The 19,470-nt window shown below is 41.5% G+C and overlaps 1 protein-coding gene across 3 annotated transcripts in view; it reads right to left on the reverse strand.

The window, feature by feature from the left end:
- Positions 1-19,470, reverse strand: part of C9orf72 (C9orf72-SMCR8 complex subunit) — a 49,994-nt gene that overhangs the window by 24,926 nt on the left and 5,598 nt on the right. For all 3 annotated transcript variants that reach the window (XM_061631487.1, XM_061631476.1, XM_061631494.1), the window contains exons 3-5: positions 10,642-10,701; positions 9,776-9,871; positions 3,460-3,524 (exon numbers count right to left, since the gene is read on the reverse strand). In XM_061631487.1, the coding sequence (XP_061487471.1) occupies positions 3,460-3,524; positions 9,776-9,871; positions 10,642-10,701 (221 nt within the window). The remainder of the gene's footprint in view (positions 1-3,459; positions 3,525-9,775; positions 9,872-10,641; positions 10,702-19,470) is intronic.

Below are 19,470 nucleotides of genomic sequence, written 5' to 3' on the forward strand. Positions count from 1 at the left end.
CTACGGCAGCTGGAGGGGCTGTTCGCATCTGGTCTATCGTGGCCTTCAAGGTTTGATTATCCGTCTTCAGCGCCTTGACCGCTGCTAGCAGGGCTTGAACATCCGTCTGCAAATCAGCTACCTTAGTCCTCAAGAGTTCCACTTCTTCCATCTCAGAAGTGGGGTTCGTCTCCCCCGCTGCTCCCTTTGACATCTTGTCCCAGTCAAGTGAAGAGAGCGTTGAGGGTGATTTAGATGGCTCTGTCAAGCTGTCAGGCCCAGGATGTGACTCAGGAACCAGACCAACGGCTGTAGTTAATTCGTGTTTTATTAGGGTAATGTCCAAACAAAGACTGCGTTTTCTCATGAAGCAATACAGGGATACAGGTCCTGCGGCATCGGGAGAAAGTTGACAGAGCAAGGGACTTCTTCCCGCCTGTTCTTTAAGAAGGGGCCAAACGGGCGCGCAATCTTTCGCTCCTCCTTAACTGCCCCTCAGGTACTGCCCGCCTTCCCCCCTTCTCTCCTGTCTTTTCAGCTGTCTGCGTGTGCGCGGTGAGGGGGGAAGCATCACCCCCTCCTCTTCTGAAGTTTCCGATTCCAAAATGGGGGATAGGGGAGGAGCTGATGGTAAACTGCCTCCCCGCTTTTTGACTGTGAGCAGCCCTCCCTCTTTCCCCTCTTGCTCTGAGCCTGAAAGAGGGGGAGGCGTGAGAATGTCCAGGGAGGGCTCAGGCTCCCTGTTGCTAAGCGACCTTATCACTGGCAGTTCCTCTGTTTCGTCTTCGCTCCAAAGGGGGGAAGTTCCTCCCCCTTCCCTCTGCCATCCATCCGAATACTCTTCTCCCAACTCTCCGGGATCCAGCTCCCCGGGATTGGGACCCCAGCTCTGCCTTCCGACATGATCTGAATAGTCGCTCCAGTCATCTCCTTCAACGTGGTCAGTGAACGTTGACTCCTCCGCATACGAGGCTTCGTCAATACATCTGCCTCTGGCTACATCAAAGGGGTTAGGTGAACAGGAAGGATGAGCTTCATGACACGCACGTTGGTCCATGTTGAGTTGAGGTATGGCAGGAATTTGTGGTGGTGACTGCCTTTGGGTGAAAAAAGCCAGCATGGCTTGAAGTTGGGAGAGGAAATCAGGGGACGGCAGCAGCCTAGTTGTGGCAGATGTTTGTGCCTGAGTGGCTATTGGAGCAGATGTTTGCGACGGTAAAACGGAGGGAGGCTGGTTAGGCGAAAGCTGAGTAGGGAAGCCAGCAAAATCTTCCTCATCAGAGGAAGCAGCAGGGGAATGAAATATATCACTTATGTGTGCCTGAGTTGCTGTGGTAGTGGTGGGGGTTGGCACAGAGGCATAGCGTGGCCGCTTTGGTTTGCTATGGCTGGAAAGATGTTTTGTCTTAGCCATTGCTTTAACATGCTTAGACTTAGTCGCCTTAGAGTGTTGCGGCTGGGCTGTTTGTGACATGTCTGGCTGATCTGGCATCATATTGGCTGATTGCGACATGCCTGGCTGTTCTGCCATCTTATATTAACTTGGGTGCAGTACACGGCCACAGAGGGGGCAGGATGTAAAGACCCGAACTGGCACAGTGTATGACCACAGAGGGGGTAGGATACACTGGCAGATGGCTAAGTGCACGGCCACAGAGGGGGCAGGATGCACTGTGGTATCAGCGTTAGTATGATATAGGCTGTATAATATAGGCTGTATTTTAGGCTTGGTACACGGCCACAGAGGGGGCAGGATGTACAAAATATAGTTCAGATTAGTGCTGTAGGCTGGATTTAGGCGTGGTACATGGCCACAGAGGGGGCAGGATGTACAGAATATAATTCAGATTTAATACAAGGCAGCCACTGAAATTAAAGCTCCAGCCTTAATAATACAGTCACAGTAAAGCTGTATGAGTCAGCCACAGAAATTAAAGCTCCAGCCTTGCTGATACAGTCGCATTAGATTTGTGTGAATCAGCCACTAAATTAAAGCTCCAAACTTGAGGTACAATCACAGTAAATTCGTGTGTAAGTAAGCCCTGTGTAAGTCTGTCTACAGCCCACATACAACACACATACAGATAGCCTGCAGGGAAGGTATCCGTTGGTTAATAAAGTGGTAACAAAAAGGGCGGGAAATTTGAATCCAACAAAAATGGCGCCCGGAAAAAAGAGTGGGAAAAAATGATCAAAAAATGGCGGAGGGAGAAGAAGCAATGGCGGCCGTCTGGAAACGAACTGGGGGAAGGGCTGCCCAGCACAGTCTCGCAGGAGGAGCCGCGGGGCCGATAGTCGCACTTGCGGCTCTAAAAAACCCCAAGAAGGAGACTGCCGAGAGAAGCCTGTGTCGGGAGAAGCAGCAGGAGGTAAGCCGCTGTTGCCGCCGAGTACAGAGCTCTCCACGGTGAAAATTAAAGACACGGAGAGAGAGGGAGAACGAGAGCCGTAGCAACAGGCTCCGGTGAGGCAGTACTCCGGCAGGCTAAAGTTGGGCGTTGGGGAAAAAGAAAGGCAGGAAGCCGCAGCCGCAAGCTCCCGTCTGGGAAAGAACCGCAGCCGCGGTCTCTCCAAGAGCTCCTAGAGTGCTGCTTGAGACAGCGCTTAAAGGAAAAAATAAATCCGCGAGCTCCCGATGGATGCAAAAGAGCCAGGGGGGAAAGCTCAAAAGCGGCCAAAAAAAAAAAAAAAGGAAGAGAACTGCAGCCGCGGTCTCTGAGGGAACCCCCAGACAAGTAAGGGAAATAAACTTAAATGAAAAGCTCAAAATTGGCCAAAAAAGTAGAGACCGCAGCTGCGGTCTCTGTGGGGACCCTCAAATTTGAATGGAAGTTAAACACAAAAACAGGAAAAAGAAGGACTTGGAGACAAATACAGAAAACAGATACGAGAGACTTAGCTACGCTATAGATCCAATCTTGTTCGTACGAAGGCAAGAATGAACTGGAGAGTGGGAGGGGCCTGACGCCCCTAGTCTTGACTTCAAAAACATTCTTGCCTTCGCACGATAGGTGGAACTATTACCCGTAGTGATGGCCCACCTCCTATGGAAAATAGGTTAGTCAGATTCTAGCTTTCAATGTCATTTTTTACCTAGAAAGAAGATGTCCAGGGTGGGGTGTAGAAACCCAACCCTTTTCAGTCTGAAACATAATCCATTCCTCAACAGTTGCCTTGATATTTTCTATATCCCCCTTTAAACGTACAGTTTCCAAGTCTCCACATGTATAAGCCCCAATAATAAAGGCAACAGGCAAGTTAAACAATTGCCAACAGTGTTGCATAAATAAGTTCATAAAAGACCACATTCGTTTTTACATTATTTAACTAAGGATATTCAACAAGAATCTTGCACGTATGTCACAAAAACCTATCAGTAAAGCTGTTTTTATCCCCTAAGAAGCCACATATCTCCTCACTCCATTTCCAAACTTCTGTTTCAAAAGGACGTTCACAAAAGCATAATAAGAATTATCATACTTATGGAGGAAACCTTCATGACAGCTGTCTCCAATGTCATCATCACTAAGAACTGTATCACTTATCTGGAATGTGATAAAAACAAGGGGAAGATCATATTGAGCACCACCTTTCCGTATACACATACATTACTATAAAGGGCAAATCTGTCCAATGAACAAAGGCTAAGCACATTTTAATACAAAATTGCTGAAATTCATACAAAAAGAGGAAACCCACACAGAATTATTTTATACCATTACATTCCAGGAGCCTATGTGGACACAACAAGCCTCAGCCTTAATCGTGCTTTGAGCAAGTCAAGAGGGTGCCCATGGGATTTCAGGGGTGGGAAACCTTTTTCAGTGCAAGGGTCACATTCTCCTCTGGGTACCCATGCCAGTGGTGATGGGTGAGGCCAGAAGCAAAAGTGGCCAGACCTAGGGTGGGCAAATAGGGCCCTTGCCCTTGGCACCCGATGCAAATGCCAAAATCACAATTGTGTGTGTGCATGCCTGTATGTGTGTGTGTGTTAAAAAATTCCTGGCATTCCTCAAAGTATTGGGGGGAAGTGTTCATGGTGAGATAATTTCAAGAATAATAAAAAAGGAAAGTATTATTCACTACTATTTGATTGTACTTCGCATGTTTCATACCACAAGCAAATGTGTCAAATGATCAGGTATGTCACAGTGATGCTGGAAACATTTCAATCAAAGAGTTTTGTAAAGTTCATTGAAACAAAAGGACAGTGGTTTAGCAGATAAAAACAAGGCTACATCGATGTTAAAAATGCCCAAGGCCAATGATACAATAACAGGACAAATATGTCTGTCATGTACAAAGGCATTCAAGACCTCATAAAACAAAACAAATCTGCAAAATTTGTTAAATTGTCCCCTATTCAGCACAGTCTAAATCTAGCGTGTATGCAGTTGAACTGGCACAAAAATACAAGAGTGATTTAAATCCTGCAGAAATTTCATCAGGAAGAAAATGCTTTAAGCACAAAGTGCTACCAGCTGTCCCAGTTCCAGAGTCAGCAGGAAGTTTAGACCTGAAAATAATCTATGAGTATTCATAAAGAGAGGTTTATCCAAACCTGGAAACAGCAATGAGAATGTTGTTCACTATACCTGTTAACTACATGTTACAGTAGCATCTTGTGAAAGAAGCAAGTTAAAATTAATTAAAACATATCAGAGATCTTCTTTTGGACAAGAGAGATTATGATTATCAAACAATTAAAAAAAATTCAACCACATAATTGACGGTTCTGTTGCAATTAAAGTTTAGAGGGTTACAATATAAGTTAATATTTGAGGATGTTTGGTTTTAGAAGATTTTTGTAATTTTGTGGGTTTTAAAAACCTTTTTCTAGTATTCTGTGTGATCTAATAAGTATAATCTGTGATTGTTTAAATTTCATTTTCTATTTTATAGTTTATTCTGTCAATACTATTGTACCATACTAAAGAGTCTACACTATATTTACATATTTTCTACAGATATAATAAACATTAGAATAATTATGTTTTTTTCATGTTCCTGACATGATTGCTATTGTAATGCTAGTGCAATTGAAATAAATATTTAAATATTATGAACTTGTTGTTTATCATTTTATTACAACTGTTGTTAATTTTTTACATCATAAAACATGGGGTTGGCTTAGGGGCATATTTACCCTGGCTGGCAAGAAACCTTGGTACAGTCCTGCGAACAATGAATATAAATTTAACCTTTGTACAGGAAGCTAGTTTCTACATACAAATACAATATTTTCTATGCTGCATCCAGGAAACCAAGAGACATTATTAAAGTTCAAGGGAACATTCCAACCAGGCAAACACACTCAAGGAGGATGCAAAGCAGCAACAGTGAAGGGTGTGGCCTAGAAAGAGTTCCAAGGGCCAGATAGAGAAGCCTGAAGGGCCACATTCAATCCTAAAGTTGCCAGGTCAGAAGCATCCCAAGCCCTGAGATTTCAGGGGCGGGTCCTAGTAATGTCACAAGGGCAGATCATACTGATGTCATGGGGGTGGGCTGTAGTGATGTCATGGGGTGGGCCCAAGTGATGTCACATGGGCATGTCTTAGTGATGTCACAGGGGTGGGCCCGAGTGATGTCATTAAGCATGATACCTTAAGCATCAACCACAGTTGCTTGCAGCATACAATTCAAACAAAAACGTTCCTCCGATTTGAAATTAAAATAGAAATTTTAGCTAAAAGATAGAGCCTTGGTAGGGAACATTTAATCTAGCCTACTTGCTTCTCGCAAGAAGGGTTTAAGTGCCCTTAGGCCAGGCCAGTCACCCAAAGGCCATTGTAGAAAGAAAGGAGCCTAGTGTTGTAGAGATGTTAGATGGGAGCACTCAGGAGAAAAGATAGATGCCCCTGAAGGCTGCAATTCTAAACACTTACCAAGCCCCATAGAACTCAATAGGGCTTACTTCTGAGTAGATATGGTTTGGATTGTGCTATTGGTAAAGCTTGACTAGGGATCCTCTGCAGAGATGTCCATATCCAAGCAGGGTTGGCAACCCCTTGGCGGGAATGCCCTCCCCCATCCTTTCTACATGGCTGCTCCAAACAAGATATCGATATCAAAGCAGGGTTGGCACCCCCCTGCCTGGACTGTCCTGCCTGCTTTTTAATGTGGCTGCTCCAAACTTCTTTACAGATTTGACCCTTCACGTCAGAAAGGGGTCTGAGAAATGAGTAAGAGAAGATTCTCTACCCTTTTCTGTCTATGCTGTGGGCTGCTCTAAACTCACTTTGACAGCCAACACAATTCCAGTGAGTAATAAGAGAGAAAATTCACATAGTTTGATCTACTTTCACAGACAGCAGCTGGGGAACAACAACAATTGCAGCCACACTTCCCAGTATGTGGATTCTTTTTTACCGCTGTTGGGCAAGAAACAAATGGTCATGCAACCAACAAGGTGCATCATCAGTGGGTTTAAGGGGGTTGAGCTGAGCGCATGGAACCACTGTTGTTGCTTCTATGGTTGTTAAAGGAGTGAGGTTAAAGGTAAATGAAATGCAAACAGAAAAAGAAAAACAAAAGACAGTGATGATTTCCTAAATGCAATACCATACTAACCAAAACAAAATTCTTATGAGTAAGGCAGAAAACTCAGCATCCCACAACCAGTCAGGATTCCTAACTGAAAGCCAAGACTAAAAAAATCCGGCCAGCCAGTCAGCCAAGGTCACAGAAATCCCCATGCAGCACAACGTTAGCCAGGCAGTTAGTGCAGAATGCTGTGGCACAATTGCTGACAAGAGTGATACCCTATCAGCACATAATTCCTCTGCACTGGTTGCTGATTTGCTACCAGGCCAAGTTCAAGGTGTGCTTTCCGTGTCACGGGTGCCACATAGTACTTGTTCTGCTCTTGTAAGAAATCAGTCTTTTAGTGTGGCAGCTATACTTTGGAACTCCCTGCCTATTGACATTAGGCGGACACCTTCATTGTACTCTTTTCAGCACCTGCTAAAAATATTTTTGTTTAGGCACGCCTACCCAGGCAGATGGAAGCTACTGTGTTTTTATCTGTTTTTAACTCATTGTTAGTTTTATTATTTTGAATAGTTTTAAATACCTGTCTTTAACTGTTTTTGCCAATAATTTTATTGTTTTAATTTGTTCTGTAAACTGCTTAGAGATTTTTTACAATAAAGTGGTATATAAATCTTGTAAATAAAATGCATAAATAAATTTTGGAGTCACTGTGGCTCTTGGGTCTCTTCCCACTTTTAGGAACAAAGGAATCTACCTTATACCGACTCAGGCCATTTGATACCATCTAGCTCAGCACTGATGACATGGACTAGCATTGGCTCTCCAGGATTCCAAGCAATAGACTTTTCCAGAAATTGAATTTTGGACCTTTGCATGCAAAGCATATGCTCTACCAATGAGCTACAGCCCTTTCCCTATTTAAAAATGTATCTTTAAAAATTGTTCTAGGTATGATGTGCATTCAAGAGCGAATTGAAAAGAACAATTTTTAAAGATACATTTTTAAATAGGGAAAGGGCTAAGATGCGTCCAAACTCAGAGGAAAGCAATGGTAAACCACCTCTGAATATCTCTTACCACGAAAACCCTATGAACAGAGTATCCAAAATGCAACACGAGATAGTGCTGGAAGATGAGACCCCCCAGGTTAGAAGGCACTCACCGAGCTACTGGGGAAGAACAAAGGACAAGTACGAGTAGTGCTGTGATTAATGACGCAGCTGGGTCAAAGCCGAAAGGAAGCCCAGAGGCTGATGCACACAGATGCGAAAAGAGAGTCCGGAGTTGTACAATGCACACAATAGGAACATAGAATGTGAGAAGCATGAACCAGGGAAAGTTAGAATCATGGAAACTGCAGTTTGTTAAGGGTATTGGGAACAATAACTGTGAGGGGGAAACTATACTTCCCAGGTTTCTTTAGGGGAAGTCATGCACTTTAAATGCACGTTGGATGTGCTTTCAATGTATTGTGTGGATCTACTTAATAAACTGCCTGCATATAAATCATTTTAATTAATGTTTGAAAATGGAAATGAGCTATAAAGTTTACTGGATGACCACGGGCTGTAAAGGAAGTAATAATTTACAACCATAGTATAAAATCAAATACTTATCGGGACACAGTATGAAGCTTCTGAGATCAGATGAGACAGGCATGTTCAGGGTAGTATGGCCGTAAAGGAACACTCACCCAACCCAAAATTCAGAATCGTGCTACTTTAAGCTGTTTTGCAACTTTTTATGGTTATTGGATTTTAAAGGGGTTTACTTCTTGTTGTGAGCTGCCTTAGTTTCCAATCGGCAATCCTACCTTATAGGGTTGTTGGGAAGATTACACACACACACACATGAGAGAGAGAAGATGTAAAAATACATAGACCCCATATAATATAGTCAAAACCAGTTGGTCACTGCAGAACATTTTTAAAAAATAACATCAGTATCAGTTTCCTATATAATAAAAGCAGTGATACCTATGTAAGCCCTGCCTAATTGCTTTAAAATATAGGATTGGAGGAAGAGAGAGATTTACAACACAAGCACAATCCTTGGCTACGTTCACTCAAAAGTCCCATTAATTTACAGCAGAATCCTAACTATGTCTACTCAAAAGTAAGTCCTATTAAATTCAATGGGGTTTACTCCGGGTATGTGGGATTAGCATTGCAGCTTTATTCCTAGAAAAGCAAGTATTGGATTAAAGCTTCATAGTGGGAAGGTTTCCAAAACAATGCCATCTTCAACAGCCCAGGGAAATTTAAACTTGTTTGATTCCTACACACAACAGAAAAAAAGACTTTTGGTACTGCTGAAACATAGGTATGCTTACTCAATTTATGAGATTTTCAGATAAACAGGAAAAAAATAAGTTTTCTACATTTGCAATGCAGCCTAGGTACTGCCTGGAGGCCCAGAAATCTCTTGTCAATCACAACCCTGACTTCACTTATTGGCTACAAACCTGAAAGGTGGGAACCCAGAGATTAAGATGACTCACCCAGAGACCTGGAGAGGATCCTAAAAATCCAGAGTCTCCAGCTGAAAAGTGGACATCTTGCAACCCTATTCAGCCCCCAGGGCTGAGGTTCTCCCCTCTGGATTATATGGTCATTGCCTTTTCTCTCCTTCCCATTTCCTACTGCCCACTTTAACCAAAGTTATTGCTAATCTGGTCAGCTATTAACCAGAATTTGAAGCCAGCTTCAAGCCCTAGTTTCAAACCCTAACTGGTGTGCACATCCTGGTTAGCATTCATACAAAGCAGAGATAGACCTTTACTCAGAATAAGGCCGGTGGAGTGAATTCACATGGGAGATGGAAGGGATCAAAGTATTCTACCAGCGGTTCCTCAGTAAAGTCTGCACTGGAACTAAATGAATCAGGTATAACTATTATTTAAATCTAAAATTTACCCACCCTTATAAGTGCCACACCACATCTTTATCAATACCTTAACTTGATCAGTCCCTTAATCACACAACAGAAGATACTCCAACATCCTAAAGATCCTACTTTTGTAGTCTCCCTACGTTGAAAATGTTAACTAAAATGAATCACATTTTGATAAACTTTTGCATTTAAAAAAACGACATGCAGATCAAACAATTTTGTCAAGTACAGTCTAAAAATTATTTCAAGTGCTGTGATGTTTATGAGACATAAACTGGTATTAATTCTGCACTGGCAAAAATCTAGAAGTATTCTGATTTACAATCTCATGTTATTTTACCAAAGGCAGTTCAAAAAGCAAAAGAATGGAAGAGCTGCTTCCTTTCATGATGCACCTAGTGCAAGGACTTACATCTATTTCTTCTGGAACACTGTGTGATTTCATAGATGAAAGGAGTTCCATTACAGGAATAACTTCCCCTGTCAGCATTGGAATGATGCTCTGGCCCTGTGCAATAAATAACGTTTTATGAAATAAAAAGCAGAGTATGCACTTAAAGAACAGAACATGAAAAGACTGGGCAATTTTTGAAGAGAAAAGAGTAACACAGAACTAGTCAATGACTTTCTTTTCCAGATTTATTCCAACAGAACCATAACCAACAGATAAATAAGCAAATGAATTAAGAATATAATTTTAAACTGAATGCAATTTTAAAACCGAATTTGTTAGGATATTCAATAAAAGTGAATTTCCTGGGAACTGAGAAAAGATGAAATGCAATTAATAAATGTCCTGCTACATTTAATATCCATTCCTTGTTAATTACCATTTTCCCAGTGTCCTCTGTAACAAACTCTCTCCCAGCCAGATATAGCTCAAGATGTTTGCACTCTATGAATTCTTTTGCCTGATAAACTAATGATCTAGTAAAACCTTCCATTCTGACAGGAGGTTGGTAAGATAGTCAATCTGAGGAAACTACCACCTTTAAAAAACACTCATAAAGAACAAAATACTATTCTGAGTTATACTTTGCTCCAAAATAGGTGGGAGTATGTGCTTTGGGATACATTCTTCAGTTTACTCAGAGTTTCTATCACATCTTCATGGCCGTTCTCTTATACAAAATTTGCAGAAGTATCCACAGTAGCAATTTCTCCAGATGGGTCAGATCCAATGGGACAGGGGCAAGCACATTCATACTCACTAAAATCAATGGAACTTAGGAGTGCTCAATTTTCACTCTAGTGTTTTGCTGTGTTCATCATTCTTACCTGGTCTTCCATTCTCTCTGTGCCTTCCAAGATAGCCTTTTGAAAGTGTTCCTGCCTTTCCTAAGGAATAAATCAGTATGTTTTCAGGATTTTAAAATTGCCTTTTATAAAAAGATATCAGAGCCACAACTTAATTAAGTTGAAGTACTTCAGTCAAAACAGATTTGCATCCAGTTCTAAACACACTAAGAGAAGCGTCTGTATGGTGAAGTGGGCAGGGAGATCTGTGTTCAGATTCCCACTCAGCCAGGACGCTCCATGGGTGATCTCAACCCAGTCAAGATTCTTTCAGCCAAATCTAGCCCATTGAGTTGTTGTGAGCAAAAAGTGGGATACCATCACATATGCTGCCTTGAGCTCCATGTAGTAGAATGGGATACAAATGTTTTTTAAAAAAGGCCTGATAATTTGAAAAGCTGTGCTTCAGATCACAGGCCCATTGTAATATTACCTGGAAAAACAAAATTTGAAAAATATTCAAGTGATTTCAGTGCTAAGAGATGCCATGGTCCTTCAAGGAGATCTTGCTAAAAATTCAATAAGAACTCTACCCATTTCAAAATATTAGAATCATGGAAAAAATACTGAGCTTGTATTCAAGTTTTACTCAGAGTAGTAGACCCATTAAAATTAACCACTTAGAATCCAGTTTGGCATGCAAGCAGTGTATACATTAATAAAGAATTATAATGGACCTAAGTTAGTAATGTCGATTCATTTCGCTGGGCCCACTCAGAGTAGAACAAATGTTGGACATGACCCATAATAATTTGTTCTGGACTGGGCCACAAAACCATGCATTTTTATAAAAGTGTAGGACTGTGGAATGAACAAGAGATGTAAAAGGCATAAAATACACTGGGGGGAAAAGGACACAGGCAGCAAAGTTGGGTAGGAAACAAAGGCACAAATATCCCACAATTGTAACCACTCCACAGCTGTAATAGCTGAATCCCAGTCCTTTGAGGTTCTTTGATGAAAAACATAGTCCGACAGTAAGAGAGGCTATAGCGGCAGACAAGGCTTAAGATGGAGTGTTTAAATGCAGCAGCAGGACATTAACACAAAACACAGCACTCTTCTTGTAAAATATTACATGGGGCCAAGGTTTAGAATTTGGCTTCATTAAGCTCCTCACTTTCTCAAGGACAAACATTTCATTGCTTCAAGAAGTCTCAGAGTTCCTGAAACAGAATTATATAGCCACGAGAGTAGCTGTATACTATCGCCACCAGGGCTCTGGAGTTGGAGTCAGGAGCAATTTTGGGTGGAGTCGGAGTTGGTAGAAATGTACCGACTCCGACTCCTTCATAAATGGCAAATGTATATTAACTAGTAATAACAAATTTACTGTAGTAGAATGGTAGCACAAGGCATTTCATCACCACCACGTGAATCCAGAGCTTGGAAAAGTTACTTTTTTTTAACTACAACTCCCATGAGCCCAATCCCTGGGGCTGATGGGAGTTGTAGTTTAAAAAAGTAACTTTTCCAAGCTCTGGATTCATGTGGTGGTAATGAAATGCCTTGTGCTACCATTTTACTACAGTAAATTTGTTATTACTAGTTAATATACATTTGCCATTTATGAAGGAGTCGGAGTCGGACAGTAGAAAGATAGAGAAGTTGGAGTCGAAGGTCTGGCGTACCAGCTCCACAGCCCTGATTGCCACCATGAATTTTTTGCATTCTGCAGTGTTAACTTGAAAATACACCCTATGCCATTCTGACGATTCCCATAAGCTCATGTCAAAACAAAACCTTAGAAAAGTCCTGAACTCAGAAATGCTTACTTAACATCACTCTAAATTTTCATGGCGATACACAAAATAGTCAGAGAGAATCAAGAGTTCAAAGTGTAAAAAGAGACAGAAAAAAACCAGACCCCTTTCGGACTTTTTTTCTGTCAAGAGTTCTCATAATTTGTTGAAATTAATTCAAAATCAGCCATGTTCAACAGAGTACCTGTAATCCTATTACTGACCTTGACCCATACTCTGATCTTCATCTTCTGCAGTTTAAAAATTAAAAAAAAATTGCCTAACTGATTTTTAAATAATTTAAGAAATTTAGCATTGAAGTCAATGATAAGCCGGGGCATACTCAGTAAGAACCAACTGTCAGTGTTCTAAAAGCCAGACTCCTAGCTGCTGGAATTGCCTAATCAGGGGGCTACACCTACACCAGACCTTTATTTCACTTTAGACAGTCATGGCTTCCCCCAACGAATCCTGGGAAGTGTAGTTTGTGAAGGATGCTAAGAGGAGATTTCTGTTCACTTGACAGAGCTCCAGTGGCCAGAGTGGTTTAACAGTCAGCCGTTCTGATTGAAGCTCTGTAACAGGAACAGTGCATCTCCTAGCATCTCTCAGCACCCTTCACTAACTACACTTCCCAGGATTATTGGGGGGAAGCCATGACTATCTAAAGTGGAATAAAGGTCTGGTGTGAATGTGGCCAATGACAGTTTTGGTTTAAATTTGGTTGGGAGCCTACATGTGCCTGCTTTAGAATAAAAAGGTGGGGAAAACACTGAAAAAGAATTAAACTGTTCACAATGTTTTCCTTTTGCTTCTCCTCTGCCCATTGCCTGCTGACCCACCTAATCTCCTCCCCCTCCCCCTTCCTCCCTCCCTTTCCAATCCCCTCCCCCAGGTCAGTTTCACCTATCCTAAGCATGACCGCATAGGAGTGAACCCTATTGAACTAAAAAAGCATGCAAATGAACCAACGTGCCCTCTCCTCCTCCTCACCTCCCTTTTGCCCTTCCCTCCCCCCTCCTTCTCCATCCCAATCCAATCTCCTCCTTCCCCTTCCCCCCACCCAGTCAGTTTTACCTATCCTAAGCATTATTGCACAAGAGTAAATCCCACTGAACTCAAGCATGCAAATGATCAAACCTGCCCTCTCCCTCCTGCCTGCTCCCTCCTACTCCTCCCCTCTGCCCTTCCTACTCCTTCCCTACCCATTCCCTGTGGTCTGTTTCACCTATCCTAAGCATGATTGCAAGGAGTAAATCTCACTGAACTCAATAAGCATGCAAATGGTCAATACATTCTCAGCAAACTTGCACAGGATTCCATTTCTTACCTCCTCGATCAATAAGCAGAGGAATTCACTAATAGGCAAAAAACCTTGCAGTTTAAGAACATACCTATAGCCCACAGATATTTCTATCAAACTTTAAATAGCAGGGAAATTGGGTAGCTATAGTGAATGCACCAGGGGAACAGGAGACCTGACCTTCTCTCTGAGATATTGGACTGCCCTACAAATTGGTCAAAATGCAAACACAATTTGGGTTGGTCTTTCACAGTCCAATCCACTTCTTGCGTAGCTTGGATGGATTTGGTAACATGTGCCTTTGAGCATATGCTGAGTGGTGGCAACACCTGCAATTAGCCCAAATAATAGAAACAAGACATGTGCTGTGCTGATCTTGTTTTCGCAGGGAGGAAGCAACATTATAAAGACAGTTGACATAGTTCAGATAGTCACTTTAAATATGTCTGATTTCCTTCGCAATTTTAGTGAAGTTTCCTATACGAAATCATTTTCTTTTGCTTCTATTTCTGTGAATATATCAAGTACAGCAACACTCTGCAAAATTTACACTAAAAAACCTCCAAAAATAATTATGGAATAATGGCAATGACTGTTCTGCAGAATAGTTTCCAATGGACATGAGGAGTGTCTGTGTTTGCACAAGATAAAACAGTGGGAGGTGAAATATATTCTAGCAAAAGTGTAGGTGTTCTCTATGTTTTTAATTGACCATGCCCACCTTTCATTAAGTGGAGGAGTTTAAGTGTAGAAGGCTAAAAACATGCATCTTGGGCCCACCAAGATTGTTGCTTTCCAACAGACTGCGTCATTGCTTAAGTAGCAACATATTGTAATCCGTCTGATTTTACATCAAACTACAGTTTCAGATTCAACTGTTAATGCACCCAAAGTACAAATAGAACATAACCTCCAGTTTGAAACACAAAAGGCTGTCATATGATGGTGAAGATATTGACCAATAAAAAGGCTTTGAAATTAATAAAAATAAATTTGACACAGATTTCTAGGATGAATAATGAGAAAAATATAATTTTCTAGGTTAGATTGTCTGTAGAAACAGTAGTAACACAGAAAAGAAGCAAAGTAAGAACACCAACAAACATAAAAAAAAATATAATTCTCCATCTTTGGAGATGGCAGGTGTTGCCACCACTCACCATGTGCTCAGAGGCACGTTACCCAATTCTTCTAAACTACATAGGAAGTGGATTGGACTGTGACAGACCAACCCAAATTGTCTTTGCATTTTTACAAATTTGTAGGGCAGTCCAATATCTCAGAGACGAGGTTCAGGTCTGCTGCTCCCCTGGTGCATTCACTATAGCTGCTCAATTTCCCTGCTTTTTAAAGTTTGATAGAAATATCTATTGGCTTATAGGTACGTTCTTAAACCGCAAGGTTGTTTGCCTATTAGTGAATTACTATCAATCATTTCACATTTGAAACTGTTATTATGAATTTGGTAAGTATGCAACACTTCAGCTTCCATTCACGTTAAATTCACATGATCTTTAATGAGCCCCAACCATTTGCTAGTCCAAATCTATCTTTCTGAACGTTGCTATGCAAGTCCTCAGGTGAACAGACTCATATAGGACAAACACAATTTTCTGGAGTTTCAAGACTACCTTTGTTAGTCAGTTGCAGAAAAAGAACAGTTTTGTGGCATCTTAAGGACTTACAGATTTATGAAGCCCATCCGATGAATGAAGAGTTATCCTTACTTACAGGTGTATATATACACATGGTTGGGGTGGGAGATTTGTAAACACTGAGGTTAGAGGGAAATGAAATGCAGAAAAGTAGTGATAAATGATAATTACATAGTAATTATCCAATATGAACGGTATCCAAGTAACTTGTTTTGTCAAGGCAAGGATTTTTGCTTGCACAAAAGTACTTTCCCCTCCTCGCCTCTTCCTGTGCCCTCCTCAAATGTGTTCTGGAGGGTTGGGGGAAAACCCAGAACAGATTTAAGGGGTGCTCAGTGGCGGGGGGGGGAGTTCCATTGTGCAAGTGGAAATCTTTGCACTGATGGAACAAGTTAGGCATACTGCCCATCATTAATAATGGTAATTCACAAAACATTTGTTATCTCAGACATCCTGGCATTGGTAAGCCAATTTACATATAAGATGTGATAAAATAATTTCTCAGTTAAATCTGTAATTGATAGCCTTAAATCTCTTGATATATTTTAATTCAGTGGTTTCACACTGCAATAAGCACTGGATGTATGTCAAAACAAGAAGAGTCAGCGTGCACGACTTTCAGATGTTAGTTTCTGGAATAAGGAACTGCCTTACAGAGAAACAGAAATTTTAGAACCTAAATGGGCACTTTTTTGCTTTGTGTCATCAACACTGAAACATATTGCTAATTTTCATTTTTACTGACTGTTAAACTAGAAATCGGGGTCCAGGTATAAAAGAGTGATACATTACACATTCATCGCAGATACTGTGTACTTATGTGAACTGGAATTTGGAGAAAAATAAAAAGGAGAAGAGGGGCTGGCATCAAAGAGCTATCTGCTCTTTTCTTTTCTGCCTTATTCTTCACCTGACACCAGCCCACTGTAACAAGCTTGGACTCTTGATTTATTATACTTGCAATGGGTTGGATCCAGACCTGATGATCCACACATGGAAGGGACTCCTTCAATTTGCAGAACCGAGTCTGATCCAATGGAGATTTATTGCTCCAACATCTGGACACAACCCATGCTGAAGGCAGGAAGCCAATTTTTGCAAATTTCTCCTGCAGCCTCCAGAAAAAATATTGTCTGGTCCTGCTCGGTGAGAGGACTGAGCTCATGGATTTCTGCTCTAACCCTTATTTTCTCTCTATTTGGATTTCTGAATGATACTTATTTTGCTTTTTACTTTGGTTGCTATGTTCCTTGGCCAAGAGAGGAACCAAATACCCAGGGTATGATCTGAAGACATATAAGGCTATCACCTTGATGAAGGTAAGCAGGTACAGGTCTGGTCATCAGTGATTGCTTGGGAACCACATGTATATCACTTTTGGTTCCATGATGCAAGAAAAGCAGGATATAAATGTAATAAAATAAAGAAATATCAAGTTGCCAGTTTTGAAGTAAAATCCTTGTTCACCATGTATTTCTCTTCCAAGACATGAGCAAGCTAGGATATACACAACAGCACTAGCAATCAGTCTTGAGCATTTTTCTGGATGATGGTGTGTATGTAAAAAAATACAATAGAGAGAAGAATTAAGACTACCATTGTATAGCTGAAGGTTGCTTATGCTCACCAATCATGTTAATGCTTTGTTTCACTGAAGCTGCTGGAATCGAGTACAGGCATGCGTTATGATTGCTTGGCTAACCGCATTTTGGTTCAAGTGGAACCCAGGAGGTGCAAGGCCCGGAACTATACTCCCACTCCCACCCCCACTCTCACACACCACCACCTAATGGTATGGCTGGTGATGCGTTCCAGAGCTTTTGTGCGAAGGGTAACAAGGGCAGAATTAAGATACAAAATGAACCAAAAACTACTGCGTAAATGTTCTGCATAAATGTTATCTCTTCATTTGGCAGACTTCCCTCACCCACAGTGAATTCCATTGTTCGTTAGGAGCCTTAGTTTTTCAGGGTCAGTTAGAAATACACATGCAGATACACACACACATACACAAAATCACCAAACTTTCAGACCCCTCCTTGGCAGGAGGGGGAGAGAGGAAAAAGTATTTTAAAAACTGAGGCTTGAATCTAGTAAAGAAGGAAGAAGAAGGGGGGCCGAGGAAGATCAGAGCTCCCACATGTGTACTACACTCTCAAGGAACACATCAAAGGACTGCAGGGACAGAACAGGGGAGAGACTCTGGGTCTCGGTGCAAAACCTTGAGACCAAGATATTCCTTCCTGGGTTTGGATCAGAGCTCTTCCACATAGCTTCATCTGTATTCAACCGCCCACTCTGGGCATAGGATAGGTAATCTCTCCTACCTTTCACTTCTTCTAGTAATAGGGTCCTTTAATCTCTTTAGTTTAAAGTTATGAATGGGTTTGGATATTAATGATTAATGCTGCCACGCACCCAAGTAATTCTGTAATGCTTTTTTACTCTTTCTCTCAATAAAAGAAAGCTTTGCTTTATTTTGGTTTGGACCTGCACTTCTTGGGGAAAATTTAGATACAACATTTAGGCACATTTCAGGGCAAAGCACTTGTTTTATCCTTAGCAAAAGATCCCCTCCTCTCAAGGAGGTGTGTTTCATGGGACATGAGGGTGGCAAATTCACACACTCAGGTTCCCAAGAGCACATGTCATAACACATGGGAGACAGGGAATACAACAATAAATGTCTTAGGCTGAATATCTGAAAATATCTAAAAATATTCTTCCCTACAGACCCTCTCAGGTGTTAAGATTAGCAGAGAGGCCCCTCTTCCTGGTTCCGCTGCCCTTGGAAGTTCAGGGTGGTGGTGGCAGCCTGGGTGAGGGCATTCGTTGTTGTGGCCCCTAGCTGGGGAATTCCCTCTCCACTGTGCACATCCAGCATCTTCATTGTATAGCTTCATATGTTGAAAATGCATCTCTTTACCCTGGTCTTTGACTGCTAAGATATATATGTGTTTAAAACACACCCTATTCCTCTGATTGTAAATTGTTTTAAGTGAGTTTAATCTTTTATTTTAAAATTGTTGTAAGCCACTCTGGGGCCTTATGGCAAGGGGCAGGTAATGAGCAAGAAATCCAATAAACAATAGGGCCTGGGAATGTATTGTATTAGTTTGATAACAGATACTAACAGTTACAGGTTCAAATATTAATCATTTTTTGTGAGTTTAAGAGCACTATCTATTTAAATTTCTTGTTAGGGCATGGATGGCCAGTCTGTTGCAAAAGGTGACACAACCTGCATGGGCAACAGAAGTTGGTGGTATGCCCAGGCAGGAAGCGAGTCTGGGGGATGACTATGGCAGAATCAGGCCTACCTGCTTTATGCCCTTCTGCATCTACTGCTGCCCTGTGCCCCAGCTCAGTAGACTAGAGGCAAAGCTATATGAAGGCATAGCTGGCCTGTACCAATATCATACCTTCCGTCAGAATGGCACTCTCATAATTAGGACTTGGTTTGTGACACACCTGCTAAGATGGATGGCCATCGCTACACTAGGAGGAAGAATTCAATGCTCCATTCTGATTGTTCCCTTAAAATACAGGAAACAACTCAGTATTGATGCTGGCTGTAACAGGTTTCTACCCCACTCTTTGTCCCTTAAAAGGAACTATAAGGTAGCTTACAGAAATAGCAACGAAACAAAATAAAAACAGATGAGCGCAAGATTTTAAAAACTTTACATTATAAAGGATACAGGTTTTCAAAGTACATGTTCTTCAAGCGTAGGTAAAAAAATTGCATGCCAAATGACTATGGGCATAGCTATACATTAGGAACAAAACACTAGGTTCACAGCCCCATGTTCTTCTTTTCAGTTGAATGTAACGGGAGCAGCACTTGCAGGGGAAATCAGTAGATATGAGAGGTGTATTTAACACTTAGCCACTGGCTCAAACATGATAATGCCCCCCTTCCTGCATTTTTCCTGAGCCAGACCTCAAGGTCAGAATTTACTTGAGGAAAAGTTCAGAGCTTTGGTTCAGGAAAGCTGTCTGCCCTGCCAACTGTCTCCTACAAATGTCTCCCACTGCCATCTCCACCTTGGCAAACACGCAAGTCTGAATCTGTGTTTGCTTAAGTTATCATGTAGTCTTGCCTTTTTCC

This window comes from Rhineura floridana, chromosome 1 (genome assembly GCF_030035675.1).
Source record: "Rhineura floridana isolate rRhiFlo1 chromosome 1, rRhiFlo1.hap2, whole genome shotgun sequence".
Lineage (NCBI taxonomy): Eukaryota > Metazoa > Chordata > Lepidosauria > Squamata > Rhineuridae > Rhineura > Rhineura floridana.